Source organism: Pyrus communis, chromosome 3, assembly GCF_963583255.1.
Source record: "Pyrus communis chromosome 3, drPyrComm1.1, whole genome shotgun sequence".
Taxonomy (NCBI): Eukaryota; Viridiplantae; Streptophyta; class Magnoliopsida; order Rosales; family Rosaceae; genus Pyrus; species Pyrus communis.
Genome location: NC_084805.1, coordinates 12,461,938 through 12,477,452, shown reverse-complemented (window position 1 = coordinate 12,477,452; position 15,515 = coordinate 12,461,938). Strand labels below are relative to the sequence as shown.

General features: G+C 40.6%; 1 protein-coding gene across 1 annotated transcript; it reads left to right on the top strand.

Moving 5' to 3' along the window:
- The first annotated feature begins 11,292 nt into the window (after positions 1-11,292).
- Positions 11,293-12,304, top strand: LOC137730326 (zinc finger protein ZAT10-like). The gene has a single exon (XM_068469394.1). It carries the CDS (start codon positions 11,379-11,381, stop codon positions 12,102-12,104), a length of 726 nt encoding a protein of 241 aa, XP_068325495.1. The 5' UTR covers positions 11,293-11,378; the 3' UTR covers positions 12,105-12,304.
- Positions 12,305-15,515: the final 3,211 nt, after the last annotated feature.

Here is a 15,515-nt window from a genome sequence, read left to right as displayed (position 1 = left end):
GGGATTCTCACAAAGAAGATCTGGCGAGGATCCTCTCTCCAATCAAATTGTCACCAAATGTGGAATTTTACTGAAGATTAGGAGGATTAACAAAAATACTACTGTGAACACGAAAGATTCCTTGAAACAAGAAACCAAGAATAACGTGTACAAAATAATATTTTTGTGTTTATGATTTTGGGGTTACGATCTCTCTCAAATTTGATCCTCTGATTCTATCTTCGTAGGGTGTAGGTTTGTGGATGAGTTGTTGATCCAAAGGGTCGTCGGGGCTTGATCTAAGGATGAACAGTTGATGAACGGATCTTCAAGGGGCGTTGGGCTTGATCTTGAAGAATGGGTGTATGGATTTCTTCAAGGGTTTTTGGGCTTGATCTTGAAGGTTGATGGATGAGCAGATCTTCAAGGACTTTTGGGCTTAGTCTTGAAGAACGATTGGATGTGTGGATTTGTTTGTGCTGTTGATCCAAGGGGCCGTTGGGGTTTGATCTTAGGATGAACGATGAACACTTTCTTCAAGGGCCGTCGGGGCTTGATCTTGAATAATGGTTGTGTGGATTTCTTCAAGGGCTTTTGGGCTTGATCTTGAAGGTTGATGGATGAGCGGATCTTCAAGGGCTTTTGGGCTTAATCTTGAAGAACGATTGGATGTGTGGATTTGTTTGTGCTGTTGATCCAAGGGGCCGTTGGGGCTTGATCTTAGGATGAACGATGAACACTTTCTTCAAGGCCCGTCGGGGCTTGATCTTGAGTTGGTTGAAGTTCTTCAAGGGCCGTTGGGGCTTGATCTTGAAGGAGGATTTGACGAAGAAACGAAGAGTGCTTTCTTGATCCTTCGGGATTTTCTTGAGAGCTTTAGAACTTTAAGGCTTCAAGGTTTTGGTGTGTAGAGAAATGTATTTGTGAATTGGTTTTGGTGTGTGTTGGCTTTTCTTGGGAATTTGGATGGTTGGAAGCTTTGGAGTTTCAAAGCTTCAAGGATTTGGGGAATTCTCTTCCAATTTGGGAGTAGAGAAATGTATTTGTGAATTGGTTGATGCTTGATACCTTGATGGAGAAGCCTATTTATAGGCTTTGAGAATGAATCACCACCACAAAATATTTTTTTCCTTTCCAAGCACCGTTGCCTAATTTTCCCACTTAATGCAATATTGAAATTGAAGTGGTGTAACTTATGGCCTAATTTTCCACTTAATACCATTTTAAACTTGAAGTGGTGTAACTTATGTCCTAATTTCCCACTTAACACCATTTTAAACTTGAAGTGGTCTAACTTATGGCCTAATTTCCCACTTAACACCATTTTAAACTTGAAATGTGTATGCTTTGTCATTGCCCAAATGAGAAAAACTTGCTTTGATCCGTAATGGATTGAAGTGTGCTTGCCTTGTCATTGCCCAACATGAGAAAAACTTGCTTTGATCCGTAATGGATTGAAGTGTGCTTGCCTTGTCATTGCCCAAAATGAGAAGAAAAACTTGTTTAATCCTTCAAGGGTATTTCTTCCTATTTTGTTGAGTCACACGCCATGTGTACAATTTGTACAACACGTGGCGTATGCCATGTATGCCTTGACACGTCAAAACTTTAATGCATTGGTGAACATTTGTTTTACTGAAATTTTGATGTCTACAAATGCCCCCACTTCAAGGCGTGTCGTAGACATGTGCTTGTCACGTGTAGAAGATGCGTTTTGAAGTCCCTTAATGTAGATGTCAACCCAAGGGCCGTCGAGGCTTGATCTTGAATTGGGCTGGAAATTTCTTCAAGGGCCATTGAGGCTTGATCTTGAGTTCGACTGGAAGATTTTCTGGTTTCCTCCAATCGTTGATTTTCCACAGGCTTAGTCTTGAACTGGGCAGCAGGAAATTTTTTCAAGGGCCATTGAGGCTTGATCTTGAGTTCGACTGGAAGATTTTCTGGTTTCCTCCAATCGTTGATTTTCCTTTGTGCTACTCTTGAACTGGGCAGCAGGAAATTTTTTCAAGGGCCATCGAGGCTTGATCTTGAGTTCGACTGGAAGATTTTCTGGTTTCCTCCAATCGTTGATTTTCCTTTGTGCTACTCTTGAACTGGGCAGCAGGAAAATTTTTTTCAAGGGCCATTGAGGCTTGATCTTGAGTTCGACTGGAAGATTTTCTGGTTTCCTCCAATCGTTGATTTTCCTTTGTGCTACTCTTGAACTGGGCAGCAGGAAATTTTTTCAAGGGCCATTGAGGCTTGATCTTGAGTTCGACTGGAAGATTTTCTGGTTTCCTCCAATCGTTGATTTTCCTTTGTGCTACTCTTGAACTGGGCAGCAGGAAATTTCTTCAAGGGCCATCGAGGCTTGATCTTGAGTTCGACTGGAAGATTTTCTGGTTTCCTCCAATCGTTGATTTTCCTTTGTGCTACTCTTGAACTGGGCAGCAGGAAATTTTTTCAAGGGCCATTGAGGCTTGATCTTGAGTTCGACTGGAAGATTTTCTGGTTTCCTCCAATCGTTGATTTTCCTTTGTGCTACTCTTGAATTGGGCAGCAAATTCTTTTGGTCTCCCCCGAAGGTCTGAACTTACTCCTTTTATCTGGAGTTGAATTTGATTCAAGGGTGGAGAACACTTGATTTTGAATCGGGCTTGTGATTTCTTCAAGGGCCATTGAGGCTTGATCTTGAACTGGGCTGGAGGATTCTTCTGGTCTCCTCCGCTCATTGATTTTCCTTTGTGCTACTCTTGAACTGGGCAGCAGGATTCTTTTGGTCTCCCCCGAAGGTCTGAGCTTTACTCCTTTTTTCTGTTTCTTTGTTCAATCTCTCCAATTCGTATTGAAGAGGGTTAGAGGATAGCTCAGCATATGCAGTCGTTGTTTGTCTCCACATGCTTTAATGTATCATTTTCACTTGCCTTACTTGCTCCCCTTTGCAGAAGTGGTATTTCCTTATGCAGGTTTAGCATCTTCTCTTGTAGTATTTGTCCTTTGATGCAGGAGTTGAATACAAACCTTGCATTTGAATGGACCCTCACTTCTTGGTGGCAGCGCAAGTTTGAGTGGAGGTTCGAACATATTGCTTTCTCTGTCCTTGCCTTGGCAGGTGAGAACAAGGGCAAAGGAAAAGACAGGGAAAAAGCATGATATGAGATACTTTTGCTTTTGAAGAAGCAGCGAATGAATCAGCACATATTTGTTGTGCTTGTCTCCACATGCTTCGATTTACCGTTTCCTCCTGCCTCATCTGTACTCCAGGCATCTGGTATCTTCTTTGGGGAAGAAGAAAAAATTGAGTATTTCGAGAGGCTTTGCTGGGAGTGCGCCCTCAGAGGTGAGGAAGAATTGGGCATTTTTTTTTTTCAGGTCTGCCTTGCCATAAAAGATGAAGGTCGACATATATAGGGATTTCCCAATAGCAAGTGGTGGTTATGTTCTTTTACCCTTGTCGACAAACGTCTCTTCGATTTTTTTAACAAGCGTCTCTTCGATTTCTGAGATAGCGCCTCTTCGAAAAAGTAGTCACGGGTGCGGCTCTGTCACCACGCTTGTTGGCAAAGGCGTGTAGTTGGGATGATAACCTTCACGTGTTTTCAACTTTGTCAGAGATCTTTTGACAAAGTTGAACGCGTTATCTGAAAAGCCGCGAAAGCGTCGCCGAACTTCACGCAGGAAAATCTGATTTTTTGAATCGGTGGTCGTGTCGTCTTGGCTTTTTATAGAGGTATCGATCACCTCCAACATGCACACTTTGAAGATCGCCCGTTTGTGAAAATCGTCTTCGGCCCTTTCTGATTTTACTCCATCCACCTTTCTCTTTTAACCTTTTGACAATGGCTAACCCGTCTAACATTTGCTTAGATTTGAGTCTCAGCAGTGATCCGAGTGCGCCGCGTCAGGTAAATGTATGGTGCCCTTCTTTCTTATCTTCTAATGGCCCTTTGACAGGTGAAGATTCTGTGATGAAGGACGCAACAACAGCTACGATAGTAGCTAGGAACTTCCTCACTCCAAAAGATAGTAGGCTGCTTTCAGAACGGTCCGATGAGTTGGCCGTTCAAGAGTCTCTAACTCTCAGTGTTCAGTGCGCAGGCTCTGTGTCCAACATGGGCCAACGCCTACTTGCTCGATCCCGCCAAGTGGAATCATTGATGGCGGAGGTGGAAACTCTTAAGCAAGAGATCAAACAGCTTAAGCACGAGAATAGAAGTTTGCATGTGCTTGCAAATAACTATTCGACGGGCATGAAGAGGAAACTTGATGAGCTGCAAGAATCTGAAGGTCGAATCCAAAGTGACCGTCAAAGGTTTGCGGCTTTCCTCCAGAGGCACATTTTTCCTGGGTCATCCAGCGTTCTACCCAGTATTGAGGCCTGGAATGCTCTAACTTCAATGCCTCCCGCTCCGATGCCTTCTGCTCCGATGCCTTCTGCTTCTAGAGTTTTGCCAAGTAATGGGGCTTCACGTGAACATCCTTTGTGAAAGCTCCATCTTTTTTTTTTTTTTTTTTTTTTTTTTGTTTCTTTTGTAATAAAATTGACTTTCTTTTAATGAAACATTTATTTATTTATTTTGATGTGACTGTACTTGAAGTTTTGAAGTTTCAAGTTACCTACGTACTCTTCCAAAGAAGAGATCAAGTCATAACGTAGTTCAAATGAGTGATGGTTTTGATGATGATTTTGCCGTACACAGTTTATGCTCTTGCGGGCCAGGAGCGTTTGGTGCCGTTTGTAGTTTCAGCTCGTGCAGGCAAGGAGCGTTTGTTGTCACCTTTTAGGCTCGTGCGAACGAGGAGCTTTGGTTGTCGCCTTTTAGGCTCGTGCGAACGAGGAGCGTGTGGTGTCGTTTGCAGTTTCAGCTCGTGCAGGCAAGGAGCGTTTGTTGTCACCTTTTAGGCTCATGCGAACGAGGAGCTTGTTTGAATTTGTCAAACGATCTTAGAGAGGCATTCCTTGCAATCTTCATAGCAAGGAGTCTTGACCGAGTGATTGAAGAAGTCTTTGGGGAAGAAATCGCGCATTGTGATGGCAACGGACGATCTTTGTGTCATAACTTCCTCATCCTCAACACTTTCATGTAGCTTTGAAGGTTGACGGTAGCTGCTTTGCCCCCTTTCCGATTGGTGAACTTGTGGAGAAGACCTATCTTTCTTGTGCATTTTCTTTGGAGTGACATAAGTCCATCCTTCAACTTCACTTGACGTGACTGACATGGTTTTGGAGCATGCCCCCAGCGGTTGAGGTGAAGATTTTGAGTTCAAAGAGCCAGAAGTGACGGTGGTATAGTTTGACTTCACCACATCATTAAGATCTAGCTCGATGATCCCTTTCTGAGCTAACTTCATGATGAGATCTTTTAGCACAAAGCACTTTTCCGTCGGATGACCAATGAAGCGGTGGAATTTACAGTACCTTGGACTATCAGTACGGTTCATCTCTTCCGACCGTTTGCACTCAGGTAGGTCGATCACCTTTTTGTCAAGCAAGTCTTTCAACATGGCAACCACATCAGAGTCGGGGAATGGATAAGTCTTCTCCTCAAGCTCCTTCAAAGTGCGTCTACGTATCTCTTGATCACGAAAAGCTTCGGTTTGAATCGCCTTGCCTCATGTATAGGTTTTGACTGGAGTTGTGTTGACCGTCATTGCTTCCTTGGTGGGTTTCCACGCAGCCTTATCCACCTTGGGCCCCAAAACTTTGTCATTCTTGTAGTCGGCGATCTGTTCTTTCTTCCCATGACGGGTGATGCTTAACTCCATATCATGGGCGCGGGTGGCTAACTCCTCAAATGTTCGTGGTTTGATGCCTTGAAGGATGTAGTGTAGTCCCCACTGCATGCCTTGAACGCACATCTCAATGGCAGAGGTTTCAGAAAGCCGATCTTTACAATCCAGACTTAAGGAGCGCCATCTATTTATGTAGTTGATGACAGGTTCATCTCTCCACTGTTTCGTACTGGTCAGCTCTAGCATGCTTACAGTTGACGAGTGCTGTAGAAACGGTTGAGGAATTCCCTTTCTAGCTGGTCCCAACTGTTGATAGACTCGGGTTCGAGGTCGGTGTACCAGTCAAAAGCGTTACTTTTCAGCGAACGTACGAACTGTTTGACAAGGTAGTCTCCCTCTGTCCCAACATTGTTGCAAGTTTCAATGAAATGGGCGACATGTTGCTTCGGGTTGCCTTTTCCATCGAACTGCATGAATTTTGGGGGCTGATAACCCCTTGGCATCTTCAAAGCATCAATCTTCTTGGAGTAAGGCTTTGAGTACAGTACGGAGTCATGCGAGCTTCCTTCGTACTGTGTCTTGATAGTGCTTGTGATCATCTCCTGTAGCTGCTGGATAGAGAGAGATTCCATGAACGCCGTTGCTTGGTCTAGCTTCAGCTTCTCTTCGAATTTCCCCACTGGAGGCTCCTCTTCTTCGTCGACTTCTTTCTTTAATAGGCCAACATTTGGGTCGACTTTCACGTCGGGCAGCGCATCTAGTTGGTTGACAAGTGCGGCAATCTGCAAGTCCTTCTCTTCCACAGTCTGTGTAAGCTTTGCAATTGCTTCGCTCATCTGAGCCAGTTGTTCTTCAACAGAGGTGACGCCGATGGTCATGACTTGTGCAACCAATAGACATGACTTTCCTTCAGACATCCATAGTGCTGATGAAGAACCCCATTGGCCATTTTGGGGTGTCATCTTGTGTGCCTCAATAGCATGCTTTGGTGCCCCCATCAATGTCAGGTGGATGACCGACTCGCGCCTTTGATGCTGCTCTTGCTTGCTTAGCAGTACCAACTTTGCAGCGGCATGTTGAGAAGTGGTTGTGGCACCAATGGATGCTCCATTTGTGGCGGAAGTGCTTATGCTTCTTCCCTTGGTGGTTGCAAGAACGGCTTGTCCCTTGCTTGATGCCATTGATTTTGGAGGTGTGCTTTGGTTGTTGTCAACTCCGTAACCATGCTCCTTCAACTTCCTTTGAGTCTCGGTGAGGTCGCGATCTTTGTCGTTGACGGTGTTTGAAACCTTCTTTCCAAGATTTGAAGAGGAGGCAAAGTCATGCCTAGCCTTTGACATGAGTTCGTAGGCATTTGGGTTAAAGCCTTCTTCGGTCTTCTTAGTTGGAAGAGAGCTTGGTTTCACTTTGACGCCATGCTGTGCCTCCAGACGGTTGATGAGTCCGGCGGTTTGCAAGTTTTTCTCCTCTGCAGTCTTTATCAGCCTTGCAACTGTTTCCTTCATCTGAACCAGCTGTTTTTCAATGGAGGTAGTGCCGATAGTCATGACTTGTTCTTTGTTTGAAGCCATGGACTGTGCTTGAATATCTTGAACGGAGACAGAGATGAGAGGTAGAGATTGTCCCACTGGGCGTGCCAAATTTGGTGAACACGAAAGATTCCTTGAAATAAGAAACCAAGAATAACGTGTACAAAATGATATTTTTGTGTTTATGATTTTGGGGTTACGATCTCTCTCAAATTTGGTCCTCTGATTCTATCTTCGTAGGGTGTAGGTTTGTGGATGAGTTGTTGATCCAAAGGGCCGTCGGGGCTTGATCTAAGGATGAACAGTTGATGAACGGATCTTCAAGGGGCGTTGGGCTTGATCTTGAAGAATGGGTGTATGGATTTCTTCAAGGGTTTTTGGGCTTGATCTTGAAGGTTGATGGATGAGCAGATCTTCAAGGACTTTTGGGCTTAGTCTTGAAGAACGATTGGATGTGTGGACTTGTTTGTGCTGTTGATCCAAGGGGCCGTTGGGGTTTGATCTTAGGATGAACGATGAACACTTTCTTCAAGGGCCGTCGGGGCTTGATCTTGAATAATGGTTGTGTGGATTTCTTCAAGGGCTTTTGGGCTTGATCTTGAAGGTTGATGGATGAGCGGATCTTCAAGGGCTTTTGGGCTTAATCTTGAAGAACGATTGGATGTGTGGATTTGTTTGTGCTGTTGATCCAAGGGGCCGTTGGGGCTTGATCTTAGGATGAACGATGAACACTTTCTTCAAGGCCCGTCGGGGCTTGATCTTGAGTTGGTTGAAGTTCTTCAAGGGCCGTTGGGGCTTGATCTTGAAGGAGGATTTGACGAAGAAACGAAGAGTGCTTTCTTGATCCTTCGGGATTTTCTTGAGAGCTTTAGAACTTTAAGGCTTCAAGGTTTTGGTGTGTAGAGAAATGTATTTGTGAATTGGTTTTGGTGTGTGTTGGCTTTTCTTGGGAATTTGGATGGTTGGAAGCTTTGGAGTTTCAAAGCTTCAAGGATTTGGGGAATTCTCTTCCAATTTGGGAGTAGAGAAATGTATTTGTGAATTGGTTGATGCTTGATACCTTGATGGAGAAGCCTATTTATAGGCTTTGAGAATGAATCACCACCACAAAATATTTTTTTCCTTTCCAAGCACCGTTGCCTAATTTTCCCACTTAATGCAATATTGAAATTGAAGTGGTGTAACTTATGGCCTAATTTCCCACTTAATACCATTTTAAACTTGAAGTGGTGTAACTTATGTCCTAATTTCCCACTTAACACCATTTTAAACTTGAAGTGGTCTAACTTATGGCCTAATTTCCCACTTAACACCATTTTAAACTTGAAATGTGTATGCTTTGTCATTGCCCAAATGAGAAAAACTTGCTTTGATCCGTAATGGATTGAAGTGTGCTTGCCTTGTCATTGCCCAACATGAGAAAAACTTGCTTTGATCCGTAATGGATTGAAGTGTGCTTGCCTTGTCATTGCCCAAAATGAGAAGAAAAACTTGTTTAATCCTTCAAGGATATTTCTTCCTATTTTGTTGAGTCACACGCCATGTGTACAATTTGTACAACACGTGGCGTATGCCATGTATGCCTTGACACGTCAAAACTTTAATGCATTGGTGAACATTTGTTTTACTGAAATTTTGATGTCTACAACTACTTTTATTATCTATTTGTATTATTAATTGTATCATTTCTTTAATAGAAATGAGATCCACATATGTTCGAATACGCTATCTTTATTATAAAAATGTTATAAATAGGTGATAATTGTAACATTACTCGATAATTAATTGGTAATTTAGAGAAGCAAGCATGCATCCTTTCTCACCTCAGCGTGACGTAAGCTAGGACGTAAAGATTGGGGTGGATTTGAACACTGTACAAGGGTTGGGTTTTCTTTTTATTACACAAAGAACAATTAACATTTGTTTTGATGTTTATCCCTACCATTAGTCTTGTGATCACTACAAATTAATATTAATTTAGTTGGGATTACTTTCTAACAACGGGTCATATAGGGATCCGAAGTTAAAAGACTTTTCAAATAGTAGAAAGCGAAATATATCACTAGTTTTTAAGCTAATTTTGTTAATTTAATTTGAACTTTAAGTATTCCTCTGCACTTATAAATAAGACGTTTTAAGTTCAATTCTTACCACAGATAAATTTGAACCATATTATTGCTAGTCCTATTGTAAAACTTAGCTCACCTTCAATCATTTAGTATAGATAATATCGTTTGTTAAAAAAAAAAATTGAACTTTAACTGTAATAGATGGGTATGTGTGAGCAGAAAGTTACATAATTTGGTGAAACATCCCCAAAGTTTTCACTCGCCTTGTTTTTGCTGCCGGCGAAATCAGTTTGCTTGTTTGTTCGCTCAAATGCAATTTTGTAGGCTTAGAAACCCCAAAAAAAACCCAAAACGAAGCTCTCATACTATAATCCTCAATTAGTTTTAGACGTGTTATGTCCTAACTTTCCCTTCGAAGCTTAGGTGATCCATCTAAACTAGATCGTACAAGTTGTATTTATATATATATAATAATATTTTATACTTTAAACTAATCTAAATTGCAAGAAGGGAGATTCAAACTTAAATGCTTAAGAAAATATCCACTTTAATTAGCCTATGTGACTACGCTCACATTTGCAACTAGATCATATAGTCTTTTTTCCTTGTCACCATCTTCCCTAACATTGTATCAACCCTAGATCAATATCATGGTTCAATAAAGGGATATGGACAGAAAAGAAAGTCACGAGGAAGGGTGGAATACAAGTTAGAATTAGGATATGTGGGATAACGATATAGTTCTCTTTTTTTTCTTTTCAGGATAACGATATAGTTCTCTCAATCATCACAAAAATGTGAAATTTAATGAATTATAAAGTAAACAACTCAATAAAAAATCCTCTGCATTTAGTAAAACATAATGGAGATCTGAAGAGAATGAAGAACCATTCAATTCGTATCTGGTTGATTAGATTGAGAAAGATCTTTCAAATTTATTAATACTAAATGCAAAATGATGGTCATTTATGTGTGTTTGCACGGTACACGCGCTCTTGAGCGACTCTTAAACACTACTTCCCAGTAGTAATAAGGATGCATTTACTGAGTCGTTTTTCTATACTTATTTTTTCTACTAATCTAAACAAAAGGAAGTTTTATCCCCTTAGATATATTATCATCATGATTAATTGCAATCTAAATTTTTTGGAATTTGATTTGTTGTGTATTGATGCCATATATAACGTCTATGTCACCAGACTCACCAAAAGTGGAAATCTTTTTCTTGTTTGATAAGTGCCCAACCCATGATGTAGAATCTGATAAAATTGTTTATTGTGTGCTATAAGTATTGATCAAAAGGTAGTAACCAGTTCCTTTCCCGTTAAACACAACGACACAATGCTGATTTTGGAGAAACTAACTAGTCCTTATCTAATACTCCATGACAGGGATCATCAAGACAACATTGAGGACTCCCTTCCCACTATTCCTATCCATCTTTCCCTAAACTAAACTGTAAACCCTAAAAAGAAGGTCAAAACAAACCTATTTATTGGCCATAGATGCGAACCTTAGTCAGTACCAGTGACTCATCTTCGGGCTATGAGGCATATAGGGCGAAAGCGCGCTAAGGAACCCAGTAAATTCAAAAAATGACAAACTTGTGAGCCTTGTGATTCCACCTTCCGCTGGCAATTAGTAAATATTTAATAGTAATCACCAAGTATAACAAGTAATTAGAGAGAGAAGTTGGAATCCGCTCGAGGTAGCGTGATGTGCACGGACCAGGACCCAAGGAGCAAGTAGTGAGATTTGTTTTGGTTTAGTGGATGAAAAGAGTAAGCAAAGCAAGCAGGCGTACAAATGTTTTGACTTGGAACAAGTCCAACAAAAAGCTCGGTCCACCGCCTCCCTCCCCTCCCACCACTCCCACTCCACCTCCCCTCTTTCTACCCTTTTCCTTAGTTGACCGACTTCACTCCTTTCACCAACTCTTCCCCAAATCCCACGTATAAATACACCACCTCTCCTCCTCACTCTCCCCACCACCAAAAAGTAGTGAAAGCAGTCTCCGTCTTTCTGTATCTCGACAACCATATCGATCACATATTTTCCGCGTTTTCGCGCACGAGAAATTACGATAAAAATGGCCTTAGAGGCTTTGAAATCCGCGAGTACCACCACTACTCCTTCTCCATCCTTTTCATCGTTTGAAAAGGTGGAGGATCGTCGCCACGGCAATCACCAAATCCACTCCAAAGAGCCATGGGCCAAACGGAAGCGCTCTAAGCGGCCGCGCAGCGAAGACCCGCCAACCGAAGAGGAGTACCTCGCTCTCTGCCTCATCATGCTCGCCCGCGGCACCACTGATAGCTCTGAATTGCCGCCGCAGCCGCCGTCCCGAGACCTTTCTTACAAGTGCTCTGTTTGCAACAAGGGGTTCTCCTCTTACCAAGCTCTTGGCGGACACAAGGCCAGCCACCGCAAGTCCGACTCTTCCGCCGCCGCCATGGTCGACCAGCAAATCGCCGCCGCTTCCGCCGTGACAACAACAAGCGGTAGGACCCACGAGTGCTCTATCTGCCACAAGACCTTCCCCACCGGCCAGGCACTGGGAGGCCACAAGCGCTGTCACTACGACGGCGACAGCGCGGCCACGAGCGCTGTCACTACTTCCGAAGGCGGCGGTGCGGGGGCTTCCAGCCATAGTCAAAGTCATCAGAGTCAGCGCGGATTTGACCTAAACATGCCGGCGTTGCCGGAGTTCTGGCCAGGGTTCGGCGGGGACAAGAAAAGTCAACTCTCCGGAGAGCAGGAGGTGCAGAGCCCGATGGTGGGAAAGAAGCCGCGGTGGTTGTTGGGTGGAGATTAATTTGGATTTACGTGAATTACAAAGCTCCGCTGTATAGCTAGCTAGCTGATAGCTGCATGTTTTTAATTTTTAAATTTGATTTGTTCTTCATTTGATGGGTTGTTGAATGCTGTACAGACAATTCAATTCGTTCATTGTTTGTGAACAATGTTGTAGTGTCTCCAATTGGTTATTATTTAATTAATATTGTTTATCTTCAATTCGATTTGGGTTTTTTATTCTTTCATTTTTGTTACGTGATCTTTCTTATTTATTTTGCTTTGTATTTGTTATGGGTACATATGGAATACCCAAAACAAATTTTAATAGAAAATAGTCGAGTAATTAAGCTCCTTTTTGCTACATACGTTTCAGAAATGAAAAAAAAAAGAATAAAAAAAAACTACATAACAATGTTTTTACGGTATGTATTTTGACCTATCATCGGATGTATAAGGGTTTGTTTGAATATGTTTTCAAAATGACGGAAAGTGGTTTTAAAGAAAATATTTTTTGATTTCAAAAACACGTGTTTTATGTAAAAATTACCAGTTATATGCTTATTCCAGGAAGCACTTTCAGTGCTTTTTCAAAATTTACTTACATTTTTTCTAAGTTTTGATTCCAAAAATATTTTCATAAAAAATATTTTCAGTTATTTTAAAAACATATTCAAACGAGTTCTAAATTTGTAAAGTAACTTAAGTTTACATTTGTCTCTATATTGAGATATTCTCCCTAATCTTGCACAGCTCGATAACTATACATCTGACGGCACCCCAGATCTTGTAGGCATATGTGAATGTGGAATAGTATATTTTCAATTAATTGTCAAATCAAAGTCTAATTGCCTTTTTACTGTAATAATAATTGTCAAATCAAACATCAAAATGAAATGTAATTTAAATCTGTTTTTTTATTTCAATTGAATATAAAAACTTCTTATTTATAGGTGATAAAAATTATTATTAAATTATAATACCAAGTGATTCTGTAATATTTTAATTAAGGAGGGGTGGGGGATACGTATTACTGTTAGAAATGCAGCTTGACAGCGGAGGCACAGCAGGCAGGCAGGCATGCATGATGCATGTATGCCTCACTGGTGGTTTGATGGTGGCGGTGATTGTGGTGAGCCAAGTAAGTATGTATTAACAAACATGCACGACGCAGGCAGAGTATTTAGCCATTGAAGCCAAAGGCCAACACCGTGTGGGTTCATGCCTTTAATTACTTACTGCACATGTTGAGAGGTCATCATCAGATAAATATGCAACCCTATATTACTACGTCCAATATTTATTAATATTTCGTTGTAAAGCTTTTGCTGGCTTAATTAGGACATTTGTGGCTGCATAGTATTTTCATATTTAATTATTGTGAGTATCAATTCACATGGACTAATTTTGTATAATTAGCATGTATTCTACCTTTTTAATTTCATTTCTCCAATCTAGTTTAGTGATTGGAACTTAGTTTAGTTGCCAGTCGTATTGTGCTCTGTTTTTTTCTATCTAAATTTGAGTTTTTATATAGATTAGAGTAACTTAAAATATTATCTTGTAAAAGAAATTGATCGGAACCTGTGTAGAGGATCTACAGGTGCCAGTAGCAATGTGCTCTGTTTTTTCATCTAAATTTGAGTTTTCATACAGATTAGAGTATCATCTTGTAAAAGAAATTGATAGGAACCTTCTATCTGCTTGTAGAGGATCTACGGGTCATATTGTCATACAAGACAAGGACCTAGAAGAAATACTAGTGAAGTACGTGATTGGTAACTTAATCGAGCAAATATGACAATTAAACATTAAATATGTGGTCACTTAGTACTACGATCTAGTGATATTCTTGTCCACTTGTACGTGAGAAGTATTATGTTTGATTCTCGCCAAAGGCGAATTTGAACCACATTTTTATGGCTAGCCTATTGTAAGACTTAGCATACTTCCTTATCCCTTTATGTTGATATTCGTTTGTTCAAAAATAAACATTAAATATGTGATATGTCTAGATGAAATGTTTGTAGCTACATGCCTACATGCATATATGTAACATGTTGCCTTTTTTTTTTTTTTTGTCTTTTTCTTTTTGTAGCTTAGCTTAGCTTAATGGATATTATTCTCTAACAAAGACTCATCACACTGGTCGTGTTGATGCACTCCACTCCTACTACCCTCCCACTTTGTACGCCTTAGATTTAAAGCAAATTAATCAGTAATTAATTGCTTATTATTATTGCTAATTAAGGTTTGATTTCTAGTGTGAATGCGAGGTTTAATTGCCGTGTGGCCATAGCTGCTTCCTACAAACGCGGCCTTGACAATTAAACTTGCCTAATATCTTAGTTTTGTTTTTATAATAATTGCTTACTCTTGTTTAAACGGACGGTTTAAACGTGAAATGTAGGTATACAGGTAATAAGAATCAAATATTATATATATTGTATGGATGCGATCCTCGTTGTGCATCTTGATCAATTAGATCATTTCTTTGTAGATTTCTAAGCAAGGCTTTTGTAAATGTGTTTCCGGGTATTCCTTTTTTATTTCGTCCAAACGTAAGAGTTCCTCTAAGTCTATGAATTCTTTTAGAATACTCTTTCCTTGAATCTCATTATAAAAAGAATTCGGATTGCCTAGTATTCCACCAATTAGTAAACCAAGATTCCAGACTTTTATTAAATGAGAGAGAGATCCACCAAGGCAAAAATACTATAGATGCAAGATATAGAAGAGAAATTAATACTTTCTTTTTTGCCATTTTTTCGTGAACCTCTTTTCCCGGAGAAGAAGAAATGACAGTATCTGGGGAATAAGTATCAACTAACTCTGTGCCAGCAACCCTTATCGATCTCTTAACAACAAGTAGATCTACGCCAGGGGAATTAGTAATGTGTCAGGAGAAATTGGTACAAGAGGTTGTGCATACACTTCTTGATAATGGAATCCGCGGACAACCAATGAGGGACGGTCATAATATGGTTTACAAGTCGTTTTTAGATGTAATTGAAGGAAAAGATGGAAGATTTCGTGAGACTCTGCTTGGCAAATGGGTCGATTATTCGGGGCGTTCTGTGATTGTCTTAGTCCCTCACTTTCATTACATCGATGTGGATTGCCTCGCAAAATAGTAATAGAGCTTTTCTAGACATTTGTAATTCATGGTTTAATTAGACAACACTTTGCTTCGAATATAGGAGTTGCTAAGAGTATCTATATATATATATATATATATATATATATATATATAAGCTTAAAATGTAGCATGTTCTTAGATATGAATGATCAATGATTTATCAGATACATGGATATATCTCTGTTAGGTAATCTGAACAAGAATTATGTTACGCTATAAAGAGTGCAATTGCTGACAAAAAAACATATAAATTAATAGAGATTGGATTAGCGATCCACTACTAATCACACCTAT

What these genes read in the sequence shown, in the direction of transcription:
- LOC137730326 (XM_068469394.1), top strand. Translation starts at nt 11,379, where the DNA reads ATGGCCTTAGAGGCTTTGAAATCCGCGAGTACCACCACTACTCCTTCT.